General features: G+C 42.3%; 1 protein-coding gene across 1 annotated transcript in view; it reads left to right on the forward strand.

Moving 5' to 3' along the window:
- The window catches only part of GPR158 (G protein-coupled receptor 158), a 461,568-nt gene extending 450,980 nt beyond the window's left edge, over positions 1–10,588 (forward strand). The window contains 2 exon segments of the mRNA XM_033932889.1: positions 4,394–4,540; positions 8,496–10,588. Of these exon segments, the coding sequence (XP_033788780.1) occupies positions 4,394–4,540; positions 8,496–10,274 (1,926 nt within the window). The 3' untranslated portion in view covers positions 10,275–10,588.
- Positions 10,589–15,993: the final 5,405 nt, after the last annotated feature.

Raw genomic sequence — 15,993 nt, forward strand, 5'->3', positions numbered from 1 at the left:
AAATACATAGGCAAAGTAAAAGCCAAAAAAGTCCAACAGGACAGAGAGCCCACGGGTATAAAACAATACAAAAGGAAGTGGGAACATTGGCACATTGGCAACTACTCCCTTCCCCCAAATAGGAGTGACTACAGTGGTGCAGTTCAGAGGAATGAATAGTGAGTCCTTAAAGAATTTGGGGTCTATAGAGAAACGTAAGGGTAGGAGTGTGAGCAGCAGCAGTAAGATAGCAGAGACAGTAAGAGAAACATATTTTGTAGAACAAGAGCAGAAGGTGACCTCTAAAAAATGATTTTGAATAGTTGCTGTGCTACAGAAGATGATTTCCTGCCTGATAGCAAAGATCTTATGCAAGATTCCTGAAGGAGTGAAAGAGGGGCAGAGGCCCAAACAGTGTCAAGGATCTCTGAACACAGATATGTATCACCCATGGTCACTAATAGGCACCAAGGGGCCCAAAAAGGGGAAAACCAGGCCAGAATGAGGCAATTCCTAAGAATAAGGAAAAACATGTTTGTGAACTTTAGAGCTGTGATGTGGAGTTCTGTTGGTTACTACAGTATAAAGTGTTCTGATACAATGCAAGAGCAGTACATCTGCTAGAATTAATGGTAAAATTGTTCTGCTTCACAACACTACTCACCCAGTGGAGTACCAAGGGTAGGGGGGGGGGGGAGTGTGGCACAGTGGTTAAAGCTATAGCCTCAGCACCCTGGGGTTGTGGGTTCAAGCCCACACTGCTCCTTGTGACACTGGGCAAGTCACTTAATCCCCCCATTGCCCCAGGTACATTAGATAGATTGTGAGCCTGCCAGGACAGACAGAGAAAAATGCTTGAGTACCTAAATAAATTCATATAAACCGGTCTGAGCTCTCCTAGGAGAATGGTGTAGAAAAATGAATAAATAAATAAAGGAGGTAGGTGCCTGGGGCAGTGGCACCCCCCATGCCCTCCTCTCCAACCTTTACCCCCCCCCCACTCCCTCTGAGCCCCTGACATCCCACATCCATACCTCTTTAAATCTTTGTCAGCTTCTCTAGCTTGCTGTTCGCATCGGCATAGGCTTTCCCTCTGATATCACTTCCTGGTCCCACAACTGGAAGTGATTTCAGAGGAAGCCAGGCCAGTGCGAGCAGCAGGCCAGAGTAGATGCTCGCCCTGGCAAAGCTGGAGAGGAGCAGTGCTTGATTTAGTTTTCAGTGGGAGACGTCCCTGAGTTTGCCCTTGAAGAAGGAAATGAAATGGGGCTCTGTAGGGCAATCAGTTGGCACTCCTGGACAACAGACCCTCTTACTAGATGGATGTTGGTGGCTTCTCAGATAAGCCCTTGCAGATGGCAGTTTAAATTTATTGGACAAATGTGATTTCTTGCTTTCTCAAGGCTCATCAATTAGTGATTTTGCACTTAGTGTGCTTTTTGAAATTCAGAAATGATGTGACTTTGTACCTGAAACTTTGGGCATTTTATTATTATTATCTTCAATCTTTGCACATTTGAATTTATATTTATTATAATTTTTAATACATTAATTGGTTTTTTTAAGCTAGTGAATGGCTTTAAATGATGTTTATGGGTAACCTTGCATGCACTCTTGGGTGCTTTATGCCTGATATGCTCTGGTGAACTTTTGACTTTCTGCCAAGTTCCCATAAACTGAAAGCCATCCCCAGCTATTTATTAAATCTCCTGGTTAGATTCCTGGTGTATCTAACCAATATTAATAAAGTAGTGCAAACTTTGAAAGCCCGCAGGTTTAAGATGGTTCCCAGAATTGAGAGCAAGTCTTTTCCTTCCAGTTTACATGTTGTGACCCCTCTCGTGTAGAGTAGGCTTTTTCTCATTTTGGATTACCAAAGCTTTAAAGAGGTACATGGAACGAAGAAAGGAAGACGCGAGCATAGCATGGGAGGGTGGAGATGTGTCAGCGCCTCTACCAAGTCGATGACCAGTGTAGTCTGCCCCCACCCTCTTACTATGCCACTGCACTCACTTGCCCCCAAAATTTTTGGGAGATAGAATAATCATACCTTACACTTGGAAGAGATATATCTCTCCTACATTCCTGCCATTGTTCCTTTTATCCCAACATCCATATCATCTTCATCTTTAAATACATACATCATCCTGGCAGCTGATCTCTTTACATATAACACCAGATATGAGGCCAATAACTTTGAGGGGTATAATTTGCTGCATTCCATGTTAGCAGTGGAACCATTAACATTCAGTAATGACCATCGCTTTGCATGAGTGGCATGGCTGCCTTCCCTCATCTGCCAGGAATGTCCACAGAAATTACTACATTAGTAGTCTATAATGACATCTTGGCACCAAGATTCTGTTAAAGAAAGCCAGGTTATGTTTGCGTTGATGCACCCATGTTCAGGCACACCCTTTTTTAACATGTCAAAGACAGGCATAAGCTGGCATGTCTAAGTGTGCCAAGCAATGCATGCAATTTGTAATATTCTACTATGCATGTAATTGGGAGACATGCCTGTGGCCCACTTATTCTTCAGTCATGTATATGTCCCCCTGAAGTCAGGCACTATGACACTTAGGTGTTACCTTATAGACTAGCACCTAATGCATATAGGTACCCTGTCAATCAGTGGTGCCTTTCAGGCACCTAAGTATCATGTGCCTCTAGAACCAAGCTTATAGAATTTCCTCAAATAAGCATAACACTGACTTCAGAGTCTATCTAGGTCACAGAGCTTTGGGCACTGGAATTAGATCCATGTGCAACTTAATGAGGAAATTGGCACCAGTTAGCCATTTAATTAGTTCTAATTGGATCTCCCCTGCATACTATTCCATAATTTGGCATTTAGCTTTTCCAGTGTGCAACCAAAAAGAGACGTGGCCATGGGAGGGACTTTGGCAGATCATAGTTCTCAAAAGTTATGGAATAGTGCCAGGTTTGGGCACTGGATTTACACCTGTTCTATCAGACATAAGTCTGGCGCACAAAGTTAGGCACGACCTGTGTGCTATGCCAGTATTTTATAAAGGTCAAGTGCTCTTTATTCAATAGGGGTGTAGCCAATGGCGTAGTAAGGGGGGTGGGGGATCCCGCCCCCGGTGCTGTCTTGATGGGGGTTGCCAGCACCAGGCCTCCTCTCCACCACTCCCCCCCTCGCCATGTGCATGCATCCTTTCCCTTCCCTTCCCCCATACCTCTTTAATTTTCCCGACGTGAGCAGTATCACAAACTTGCTGCCGCATCGGTGTTGGCTCTCTCAGACGTCATTTCTGGGTCCCACGCCTAGGAAGTGACATCAGATGAAAAGCCGACATGACACGGGCAGCAAGTTTGTGATGCTGTTCACACCAGGAAAATGAAAGAGGCATGGGGCAACTGAAGGGGGGTGCACATGCAGCAGGAGGTGTCAAGAAGGAGTGGGAGGAAGGGTGCCACCGCCCCGGGTACCCCTCCCACTTGCTACGCCACTGGGCTTAGCACCAATCTTTTCAGCATTTAACTTTCAGTGCTATGTATAGAATTTCCCCCTTAATGTAAATAGTAAATAGGCCCCTTACTCAATTAAATAATCACTTAGGGCTCCTTTTACTAAGATACGGTAAGTGTTAGTGCTGGCTTACCACTGCTTAAAAAGTCTTACCAGTGCTTAAAAAGTTTTACCATGGGACGCACTGAGGCATCTTGCAGTAATTTTGGAATGTGCACACAGAAACCATGTGCTAAAAAAATGATTTTTATTTTTCTGCAGAGCAGACATGTCTGGAAGCAGACATTGGGCATTTTTTGTGATAATCAGCACAGTCACATTACAGCACGGTAACTGATTAGCACAGGATTAGCGTGTGAGCCCTTACTACCTACAAAATAGGTGATGGTACGTGCTCATGCACTAATTTTTGTTAATGGCTGCATGGTAACGGCAAGACTAGGGTAGGGTCATTAGTTCAGAAAATGGAACATCAGTCATTTTTCGGCTGCGCAAAAAATGGCCTTAGCACGTGGGAAAGACCTATATACTCGTAAGGGCATGTTAAGGCCATTTTTTTCCTGCAGCTTAATAAAACTAGGAGGAGCCCTTAGTGGGAGGAGAGAAAGGGTGATTAAGTTGTCTTTGAGGTCTTTTTGAAAAAAAAACAACAGATTTTTTTTTTTTTCATCTCGATATAATATTCTATATTTTTATTAACAAATTGAGCTGTTGCAGCTGCATGCAACTTGTAATAGAGTCACATATAATTACATCAGAGCATTTAAAGTGCTGTAGTCAAGAATGTTTCACTATTTAAAATTGCCTTGCTGTTTTCAACCTAGACTTGATCATGACATCTTAGAATCTTTTGTCTTATAGTTCTTTCTAGGTGGGAGTTATGATCCTTATCAACAGTCTGATTTTGTTTCTTTGCAGTTTTCACAATCAAGCAATAATCCAAGAGATGACATAGCCGCCGAGACATATGAGGATGAGTTAGATATTGGCCGATCTGGATCCTACTTAAACAGCAGTATCAACTCAACATGGAGTGAACATAGCTTGGACCCTGAAGACATTCGAGTAAGCATTTGTTTTCGTAAGAGTGATATATGGTATAGAGAATGATACGGTGACAAAATTCATCACCGTTCCTGTCCCCGCGGATAACCGCGGGAAACCATCTTCATGTCATTCTTTAAGGAGAGAGGAAAGAATCAGAGTATAATTGGGCACAACCACTGACCCACAAGCTTTGCTTTGAAGAATGCTGGTGTAGAAGGACCGAGGTTGAAATAGACACTAGAAAATGACTTGGGATTATTTCCCGCGGTTATCCGCGGTGATGGGAATGGTGATGAATTTTGTCACCGTGTCATTCTCTAATATGGAACTCATTAACGTTTGAATTGTGGGCGGAATTATCCTTTGTTCAAAGCGGATGTTCAAAGCGGATGTAAAGTGGATGCAAAGCGGATGTTCAAAGCGGATGTAAAAATATTCTATTCACTAACTCTCAAATTCTATATATAGCACCTAAAAAAATCAGCACTGATCACAACACTTAGCAAGATTATAAAAAAGGCACACGCCATTTATAGAACTGTGTTTAGCAGCTGTATGCATCACTAACATTTAAGTACACTTGTTTAGGCTAAGAAAAACCAGACCTAAATACCTGCACCTCAGTTGTGCATGGATCGGGCGTATTCTATAACTAGAGCAGGGATCTCAAAGTCCCTCCTTGAGGGCCGCAATCCAGTTGGGTTTTCAGGATTTCCCCAATGAATATGCATTGAAAGCAGTGCATGCACAATCTCATGCATATTAATTGGGGAAATCCTGAAAACCTGACTGGATTGCGGCCCTCAAGGTGGGACTTTGAGACCCCTGAATAAGGGTTACTAGACATCCGGATTTCCCTGGACATGTCCTCCATTTGAGGACATGTCCGGAGGTCCGGACGGCTTTTCAAAATCCGGTACTTTGTCCGGATTTTGAAAAGCTATGTGGGGCAGGGAGGAAGTCCGCGCATGCGTACCCATCGTGTGATGATGTCATGCATGCATGTGACATCATCATGTAGCGTCCGTGTATGCGTGGACTTCCTGTCTGACAAGAGCAGGCAGAAGGGGGTGGGGCTAGAGTGTGCTTGGGAGCAGGATTAGAGTGGGGATGGGCAGAACTAGGTGGGTCTGGGGGCGTGGCTAGGGGTCTGGATTGTCCGAAAGGAAAATCTGGCAACCCTACCTATAACTGTTGGCTTAACTTTTAAGATCACCCACAATTCACCCAGGCTTTTCTCCTGGCCATGCCCCCTTTTGAGATTCATGCACTAGAACTGATGCACACCACTTTATAGAATGTATCTACCAATTTGTGTGCATAACTTCTAATTAGTACCAATTAGCATCTCTTATTAGGAGTTAATTGCCAATTATCAATACCGATTGGCTTGTTAAACAATTAAGTTGCATGCACAAATCATCTGTGCTCACTAATTTGCTATTTTATATATGGCATGTAGCTTAGGATGCCATATATAAAATTTGGGCCTAAGGCCTTTTCTAAGTAAACGGTACTGCATAGGTGGGATTGCTCACCACCACTCCTTTCAGTTGTTTGTATTGAAGTTTGTGTGTTCTAAGGAAGGACAGCATGATTGTTTCTTTATCTTTCACTTTCAGTTTCCATTTGTATTGCCTACATGGTAGAGCTTGGAGGGACTGGAGAGCCCCCAAGCTTGATGACTATTAGAGGGCTCAGAGAGAGAGAGAGAGAGAGAGAGAGAGAGAGAGTGAGGAACCTGGAGAGTCCTCAGAGAGAGGGGACCTGAGAGGCTGGAAACCAGAGAGACCGGTAGTAGCCCAGCACAAGAGCCTACCTGGTTGAGCTTGGAGGAACTGGAGAGCCTTCAAGCTTGATAATCAGGGGAGGGCCAGTGAGAGGGCATCTGAGTGACCTGGAGAGTGTTCAGAGAGAGCTTGCGTGAGGGATCATGGAGAGTTCTCAGTGGAGTGCCTGAAGGACCGAGGGAGTCCTCATGGATTGACCGGTGACCAGAGGGTCTGTGGAGATGCCAGTGTACCGGGGAGATTCAGGATGACAGTGGTTGGTGGAGAGACCAGTGGTGACCATCAGAAGAATCTGAGGAACTGACTGGATCCAAGAGGCTGGCAACCAAAGGGACCAGTAATGTCCAGGACTGATGGGGACCCTGAGAGGCTGGCGACCAGAGTGACCAGTAGGGCCCAAAGTGAGTGACCACTGGTAACCAGAGGGACTGGCTACCAGAAAATCTGGAGATGGCAACCAGAGGGACTGGCAATGGCTGGAATTATTTTTGGCGTCCCAAAAGACCAGGAAGGAACAGAAGTGTGAGAACAATGTCTGGAAGACCAGAAGATCCTAGGACTGGACAGGTGAAAACAATGACTTCTCGGCCCATTTATAGAATGGTTGACTTAAGCATCGCTAGGGGGCTCATAATCAAAACTTTAAAATGTCCAAAAAACAGCGTAAGTTGGCACTTGGACGTCCTAACACCAGCACTTCTAAGCTACTATGCATTCAGAGAGCAAAGGGGCATGTTATGAAGTATGTTATGGGCGGGAATCGGGCAGGCTTCAACCTGGATGTACCCCAGCCATAATCATAGCTTTCCTAGAGGGAAATTAGATGCTGGCAGTTAGACCTATTTGAGTTGTGTCTAAATTCCACAAAATGCCCAAACTGACAAGAAGACCACTGGTGGTCATGACCCCCTCCCACCACCCAAGGAGCGAACCCTCCCCCCCCAATAGGCTTCCCATCAGCTGATCAAGGCATAAGGAATCCCCATCAGCTAAGCTGGTTTTGGGGATTCCTGGTGGCTCAGCTGATAGGTATTCCCCCTGCAAGGATCAGCTGAACTGCAGAGCCCTACACCCTTCCCCCTGTCATCCCAACATTGCTTTAATATCCCCCACACCCCCCAACATCAGGACATTGTCATGATATTCCCCACATCCCCCCTCACATCCCGACATCCCCCTGATATCCCTTACATCCCCGCTCCCCCCCCCCCCCAACATTTCAGGGCCTCCCTCCCACATCCCCGCCCCTCCCTACCTTCAGAAAAGCAAACAGCAGGAGGGAAGCTCACTTTCTCCTGCCTATAGGGATGCGTGCTGCAAATGATTGGGCTTTGCTCTCCCAATACATCTTGGGATACGGTGGGAGGGACCAAAGGCCCTGATTGGCTCAAAATCACCAAAATACCACTGCATCCCTCTTCCCTCATGCCGTTTGCTCTTCCGAAGGTACGGAGGGGTTCCAGGAATATGGAAGGGGGACCCAGGAGTGTTGGGAGATGTGGGGGGCGGAGATGTCAGGGGATGTGAGGGGAGATACAGGTAAATGTTGGGATGTCAGGGGAATGTCAGGGAGAAGGGTGTAGGGCTCACAGCTCAGCTGATCCTTGCAGAGGGAATCTCCATCAGCTGAGCCACCAGTAATCCCCAAAATTGTCCCCGTCCCCGCAGCGACTGCTAGTTTTCGTTCCCCGTTTTGGCGGGTTACCCGCAGCTAAACGCGGTGGCCGCGGGTAAACCACCACCGTGTCATTCTCTACTAGACTCCTCCGTAGGTGTGAGTCAGATGCCTATATTGTAGGTGTCCTTCACGGCATGGATTTTTTTTTTTTTAAAAACATGAGTCCCGATTAGCTGGTGAGATGGCAGTAGGATGTTTACTACCGCCTACAATTGGTATGCCGTTTGTAGAATTAGCCCCTAGTTGCATTTAGAGGTCTTGACGAGCTATCTGTTTTTAAGTGATTCTAGAGAAGTTTAGTCCAAGGGCTCAGCAACCCCTTCACTTATTTGACACCAATCCACCAGCAAATGCTATCGTCCATTGAAACTTGATAAATAATGGTTGAGGCTCATTTGTTGTGCTGTCAAACAACAATGAATGACTCCAGAATGAATAGATTATTATAGGTTCTTAATTTATTGATCTTGTATCATATACGCTGATATTATCCTTTATTTTGCAGGATGAATTGAAGAAACTATATGCACAATTGGAAATCTACAAAAGAAAGAAGATGCTAGCTAATAATCCCCATCTGCAAAAAAAGAGATGCTCCAAGAAAGGCCTAGGACGTTCAATCATGAGACGTATTACTGAGATTCCAGAGACAGTTAGTAGACAGTGCTCCAAAGAAGAGAAAGACCTTATGGACCAGAGTGGTACAAAAAACAGTACCAGTGCGATAAAAAAAGTTGAACAGGATTCTACAAATCATTGTCAGAAAACAAAAGAAGATTCTTTGAAAAATTTCCCCGTGAGAAAATCTCACAGCACCTATGATCACGTTGAAGAACAGAATGAAGAGCAGAAAAGTGTGAGTACAGAAAACATAGAAGTTACTGAAAGTTCTGTGTTGGATTCCTTGACTGAGAAAACAGGAACCAAGACAGGAACTGACACTACGGAGGCTGAATCCACAGAATCCGTCCCTCTGGTATGCAAATCTGTAAGTGCGCACAATCTGTGCTTGGATAAGAAACCTTTACATTCTCGAGCATCTGTTTTACAGAAATCTCTTAGTGTTATTGCCAGTGCCAAGGAGAAAACACTAGGACTGACGGCAAAAATGCAAAACTTAGAAGACAGTAGCAAAAGTCAAAAAACACTGCCAAAAAATAATGAAGCAAATAAAACATCTGATAAATGTGAGAGTAAGGACATACAGCAGAAAAGTTCAAGTCAAATAGAGGAACCAAGGAGATTGCATAAATCTGGGATTATGAAACAGCAAGCAGTAGGCTATTCAATCACTAGCACTGACCCCGATATATGTAACTCAGGGCTGAAAGAAAAATTGGATTTAGAAGAAGTTTGTCCTTGGGAGGTATATGACCTTACTCCTAACTCTGTGCCTTCAGAGACTAAAGCACAAAAGCATGTGTCCATTGCTCCTTTGGAATTAGAAAAACATCATTCTTCACGTATAAAGGGGAGATCTCATAACAAACTTAAAGTAACTGATGGACATTCACAATCAAATCAGAAGAGTTTAAACAAAGCTGAACCTTGTTCTAAGGAGACCCAAGAACTCATTCCCAATGCTGGAAAAGGCAACATTTCTAAAAAACACCACACAGCTATTGTTTACCCAGGAAATACTGATGAAGTACTCAAAACGGGCAAGGTGCAAACTCTGGAAAATGGATACCTCAGCACAATAGGGGAACAAAAAAGCAATTTATCTCCTGTTGAAGAACATCTGCTTTTGACTGGCTCCCATCATAACTCAAATAATAACTTGCAGAAGCCTTCGGTTTTTCCTGATGAATTACGTCAGTGGGAGTTAGACAACCCAGATTTCTCTAATGCAGACAAAGGCGTATCATTGCCTACCACTTCTGCTTCAGCTATACCTGCAGTCAAACCACCATCACCTTCAAATAAAAGAGCTTTTGGACTAATGACAGGAAGGAAAGAGGCAGCAGCTGAGAAAGAGAAGGGGAAATCTAAGAACAAGGGGAAGGAAACAGAATCCAAAGATCTTATCAGTAAGATCGATAAATCAAAAAGTGCTGAGGTTTGTTCCCAAGGATCTCAGAAATCATTGGGTGTATCAGCAAATAAAGGGAAAAGTACATCAAATGAGCAGGGGATGGACCGATGTAAATTAGTGGACATTTGTCCTTGGGAAATAGATTCAGAAGCCACGGACAGTGCACATTCAAAACGGATGGCCGAGGAAGGTACAAATCTGTTAGAAATTTGTCCCTGGGAGTTCCAAGGCCAAACAGATGGCAAATAGGGATGAGACCAAACATGTTAGAATTGCAGAATTGCATATCAATGAACAGTTGAACTAAAAACAACAAAGAGACTCTTCACTGACATGTATAACCTTGAAAGCACTGCTAACTTAATGCATCCCAAAAACTCATTTTATAATGTATGATTGCTCTTGTTTTCTTATACATGTATGTCTGCACACTGTTGTGTCTCATTTTAAAAGCATTCCAGGTTGTATAATTATTATTATTATTTTTTGCAAATAACTTTGAAATTGTGTGACACAACACATTTATGCAAACCTGCAGACTGTATTGTTATTGCAACCTTAGTACCTGTTATGATAAACTTGTATCTATTTATACCATAGAATTACAATAAGTTATCAGCTGGCTATGGAAAGCCATAGAGCATATGAGAAAAATAGTTTGTCTTTGCTGTGATTTTTATTGTGATTTATTTTTTTGGTCCCATATAAAAATATTATTTGAGATTATAGTTTGATACTGTATTCTTCAGGGGTTTTATACAAAATTAGTTACTTGTTTTGCACTTATATTTAGTGTTCCTAGATTTTGCTAATTGTGGCAATCAAGGTCAAGTAGTCCTACCTAGCTATACTTTGATAGGTCAAAAGGACAACATATGCATTGTTTGTGATGCCATATCACTGAATAATGACTATTCTATGAAAATGTTTTTCTTCCAGGTTTACTCAGTCGGACAGTCTAAAGAAGCAGTACTAGCTACTTTCAGACAATTCTGTTGGTATTTAAATTAGCAAAAACAAAAGGATCTGTGGAGATGGCGATGTTCAAGATGCAGGCTTGATTCAAAAATGTACAATTGGATAATCCACATGAAATATATCTAAGACCTAAACCATAGAGAGGTGTGGATCCAACATGGTCCGTGTTTCGACAGTGATGTCTTCCTCAGGGGTCCCTAAAAGTCCTGATATTAAAGCACGTGGATTAAACACTGAAAACAATACCGAGTGTAACTCTGCGCAGATGAGGATTCCTCCAAAGCTTTTAGGGATCCCTGAGGAAGCCATCATTGTCAAAACACGGACCGTGTTGGATCCACACCTCTCTATGGTTTAGATCTTAGATATATTTCGTGTGGATTATCCAATTGTACATTTTTTAATAAAGCCTGCATCTTGAACATCGCCATCTCCACGGATCCTTTGGTTTTCGCTGTTATTTGCATTGCCTGTGGGACTAAAGGTAAATTTTTTGTTTGTTCTTCTGGGTATTTAAATTAGCATCATAATGATCCTCAGATTGTTCTGATATTTACTTAAGGGGTCCTTTTATTTTTTTCAGTAAGTGCTAACATGTGCTTACCGTACCTTAAAATGGCTTACTGTGGGACACACTCAGGCACTCCGCGGTAAGTTTGAAATCAGTGTGTGCTAACCATATGCAAAAAATTATTTCTTATTTTTGTGTGGAAGACCCTGGGAATGTCTGAAGGGCAGAAAGTGAGTGTTTCTATACTAATCAGTTAATGCAGCTTCATTAACATGCACTTACTGATTAATGCAGGATTACTGCATGAGCCCTTATCTCCTACAAAATAGGTAGTGTTAACGTGGAAAATTTTTTTTTATGGCCATGCGCTAATGGCATAATTAGTGTATTACCATTAATGCAGAAAATGAAAAATTGGGCATTTTACTGCTATGATAAAAACCCGTATAAGGGCAAGCTAAGGCCACTTTATGCCGCAGCTTAGCAAAAGGACCCCTTAATTTTTGCAGGCAATAAGTGTTCAAAGATTTTTAAAGTTCCTCCCACCCAGGCAGCTCTATGAGTGAGTAGGTGTTTAATGAACTTGGGTGTGGCTTTACGTAATCTTTAATCAGAGTCCCCGGTGAGCACCATACAAGTATATGAATTATAAAGCATGCATTTAGCAAAAGGAGCTCAAAAATGGTCCCGGGGAAATAAACTTTAAAATGTACTGGATGTCGGCTTAATAAAGGATGTAAAATAGCTATTCAAAAGAACTACGGTAGTCCTGGGATTCGTGGGCAACTCTTCAACCTGCCCCCCCTACCACCCTCCCCCGTGCAACCAAACCCCTGCTGAACCTCCATCCTTCCCTTCCCGCCGACTGCGAGCGAGCCCTAATTCATCCGAAGCAGTGTCAGGCCAGCAGTACTCTTAACAGGCTGCTTGGCCCGATGCTGCTTCAGATGAAGGTAGGGCTCGCTCGCGGTCGGTGGGGAGGGAGGGATGGATTGAGGGTCAGCAGGGGTTCAGCTGTGTGGTGGGGCGGGGGGGAGGGGTGCTCAAGGGTTCTGCTGCATGAGGGATGGGAGGGAGGGAAGGATAGAAGCTGGGCAAACTTCTGCTACACAGGGGGATGGGAGAGAGGAGAGGAAAGCTGCTGCACATGTGGGGGAGAGAAAGAAAAGAGGAAGAATTGGGGTGAAGGAGAGGAAGGGAGAGACGATCATGTGCATACCCCGAAAATAAGACCTAGTGCCTTTTTTGGGCCCCAAATAAATTTAAGACACTGTCTTATTTTCGAGGAAACACAGTAATAGAAACATCTATGAAAAAGTTACCTGCAACAAAGAAGATAATACTGATAATAATAGTAATATTACCATCCACCAAAACTGTGGAGAAAAAGTGACCTCAGAGTCTATAATATGCCCAATACTCTCAGTATAACATACCTCATGAAAAGGGGCTAGTAACAGTGGTTCAAGTTTCAAGTTTTATTTAAAAAATTTGATACAAGCACTTATCAAGATTTCTAAGCGAGGTACAATAGTAATAAAATAGAGGAAGATACAAATTAGAACAAGCAATAAAATACAGACAGTAGAAATCACAAGACCAAAACTAGACAAACAGGACCAAAAGGAAGGCGGGAAAGAAATACACTGATACCTCCTAAAAAAAAAAAAAACTAATGCTAGATCAAGAAGATCTTTATTTAGTCACATCAAAAATAGAGACTATGGATCTCAAGTGTCCGCGTCCATTTGCCTTTAGAACAAGTCTTGGCTAATGGCCTATGGGCTATCATTGGTCCAGTTGTTTCTCTTTTTCTTAATTTTTAAGTGAAAACTTTTAACTATTATTCTTTTTTATTATTAATGAACTATTTTTTCTTTTTCTTGTTGCTCTTTCTATTTTTGATTTGTTTTTACCTCTAAGGGCTCAAATACTATTAATTTGCTCTCTTGTATAAAATTTTCATCTATAATACTTAGCTCTATTTCTGATGTGACTAAATAAAGATCTTCTTGATTTAGCATTAGCCTTTTTTTTAGGAGGTATCAGTGGGTTCACTTGAAAAAACGAAGGATTAATGGGAAAGAAATATAGTCATCGTGGTAAAGAAGAACATTTAGGGTCATAACATTAGAGTCGGGAAGTGAAGGAAGGAAGTATGGGAGAAGAGGTGGAGATTCCAGTTGGCCCAGGCGCCTCAAGCCCCACTTGTGGGCGGGGTTTGAGCTGCCTGGGCCAATCAGGCCCTAAGGCCATCCATTTCCATGAAATCACAGAGCAAAGGCTTCCTTTTAAGTCAGCTCTTAAAGGGTCGAGATTTTGTTTCTCATCTCTCAGAGGTAACGGTAAGGCATTCCAAGACTGAGGGGCGACGACGGAGAAGTATCATGGCGTTTTGTATTTAATTATTCTCGATGACGGAACGGTTAATAGTTGAAGATCCATTGATCTAAGAGGACGGGAGGGCATAAAGGGAATGAGGAGAAAGTTGCCAGTGCCTTGATACAGCTGATATGCAAAACAGGGCCGCTGTTGCCTCTGGCTGGAGAGAAACTTGCTAATGGATGTGCAGTGGAATTAGGCTTGCTTGAAGCTAAGTTCTCTTTTTTAGAACCAGTTTTTGGATGTTGATAATATTCCTGGCTACATTTATGAACATAAGTACTTTACTGCATCTTTAAAGGAAGATTTTATAACTGGTTATTATAATATATGGAGGATTTTTTTAAGAGACCAGTGACTATGATGAGCCCAGTTGCATGACTGAGAGTATTGGGCATATTATAGAATCCGAGATCTCTTTTTCTCCACAGTTTTGGTGGAGGGTACTACAGTATAATCTTGTTATAACGAACTCGCTTATAACGGAACCTCATCTATAGCGGACGAGCGCCTTTATAAACATGCAGAAAATCATCGCATATAGCGGACTCGGATATAACGGACAATTTGGTCCCCAGAGCCGCTTTTAGTTGTAGTTTTGTTCAGCTATAATGGACATGCAGGCTCCGCCTACAAGGCGCGTGTGGTGCTGGTGATACAGTATCAAAATACAGCCCAGAAGAAAATGACAGATTATTTTTTTTTCTAATACAGTACGACATAATGCTTTAGAACATCTTGTAGTGTTCTGGTTTTGCAATCATTTCATGCCATACCAATGTTTTGCTGAGTTTTGTTCTTGATGTTGCTGATATGGTTGTGCAGTGACTGTTGTTCATTGATGTTACGTTGTTTCAAGTTGACCTAAATAAAGTTTTTAAAAAATGCAACTCTAGATATAATGGACTCTGGATATGAAGGTCCCTTGAAGTCCGTTATAACGAGATTATACTGTATTACTATTATTATACTCAGCAGAGTTATCATATGGCTCCAGAAAAAGGAAGACGGATTGAGACATCTGGGTTCTACTTCCATTGAAAGGAATGGAAGTAAGACATGGATGTCTCAATCTATCTTCCTTTTTCAGGAGTCATATGGTAACTCTAATTATTAGTATTATCTTCTGCACATGTTGCAGATGTCTTTTCTCATAGATGTTTCTACTATATGTGTTATTAATAAAGAATGCACATCTTTCATTGAAAATACAAAAAGAAAAAATAATTTAAAAAGTAAAAAAAATAAAGGGGTTGTTTTACTAAATGGTGTTAAGCACTAACATGCATCTTACACAGCAAAAAAAATGCCCTAAAACATCATACATGTCCACTCAGTAACCATGCGGTAAATTTTTAATTTTTTTATTTTTTAGGGACATGTCAGGGTTGGAGAGTGGGCACTTATCAGCTAGCACATCTACATTAGCATATGGTTAAAATGGCCTTGTAGAGCGGGAATGACCCACATAATGGCATGCTAAGGCCACTTATTACCTGCAGCTTAGTATAAGGACCTCCCAAATTTATTTCCAGTAAACAACATGAGCTGACAGTAACATTAAAGGATGACAAAGAGAGTCATAAGGAAGCTGAGGTTTTAAGGAATTATAGCTAGTAATCCTGATTTGAAAATAAATGCATCATTATAAAAACACTTGAAAATAAGTCTTTGAAATGAAAATATATTACACTGGGAAATACTTGAAATACTGTAAATCAGGGGTGTCCAACCTGCGGCCCCGTGAAGTATTTTGTGCGGCCCCGGTCGAGGGCGATGCAGTGTTTTCCTCTGCTGCCCCCGGGTGTTTACCGTCTTGCTGGCTCCCTCCTCTGTCTTGCTGCAGCGTTTATGCGTTTGTGCGGTCCCAGAAACATTTTTTTCAGCCAATGCTGCCCAGGGAAGCCAAAAGGTTGGACACCCCTGCTGTAAATATTTAATTGTTTTGATAGTTTAGTTTGCTTAAATAATTAAGAAAAGAATATGGTCAAATGTACCATTCTCTCTTTTAACATGACCAAGCCAAAAGTATGAAGACACAATAAGCCAGTGTTTCCAAACCAGTTCTAGAGGCACATCTAATTGGTCTGATTTTCA

Source organism: Geotrypetes seraphini, chromosome 2 (assembly GCF_902459505.1).
Source record: "Geotrypetes seraphini chromosome 2, aGeoSer1.1, whole genome shotgun sequence".
NCBI lineage: Eukaryota > Metazoa > Chordata > Amphibia > Gymnophiona > Dermophiidae > Geotrypetes > Geotrypetes seraphini.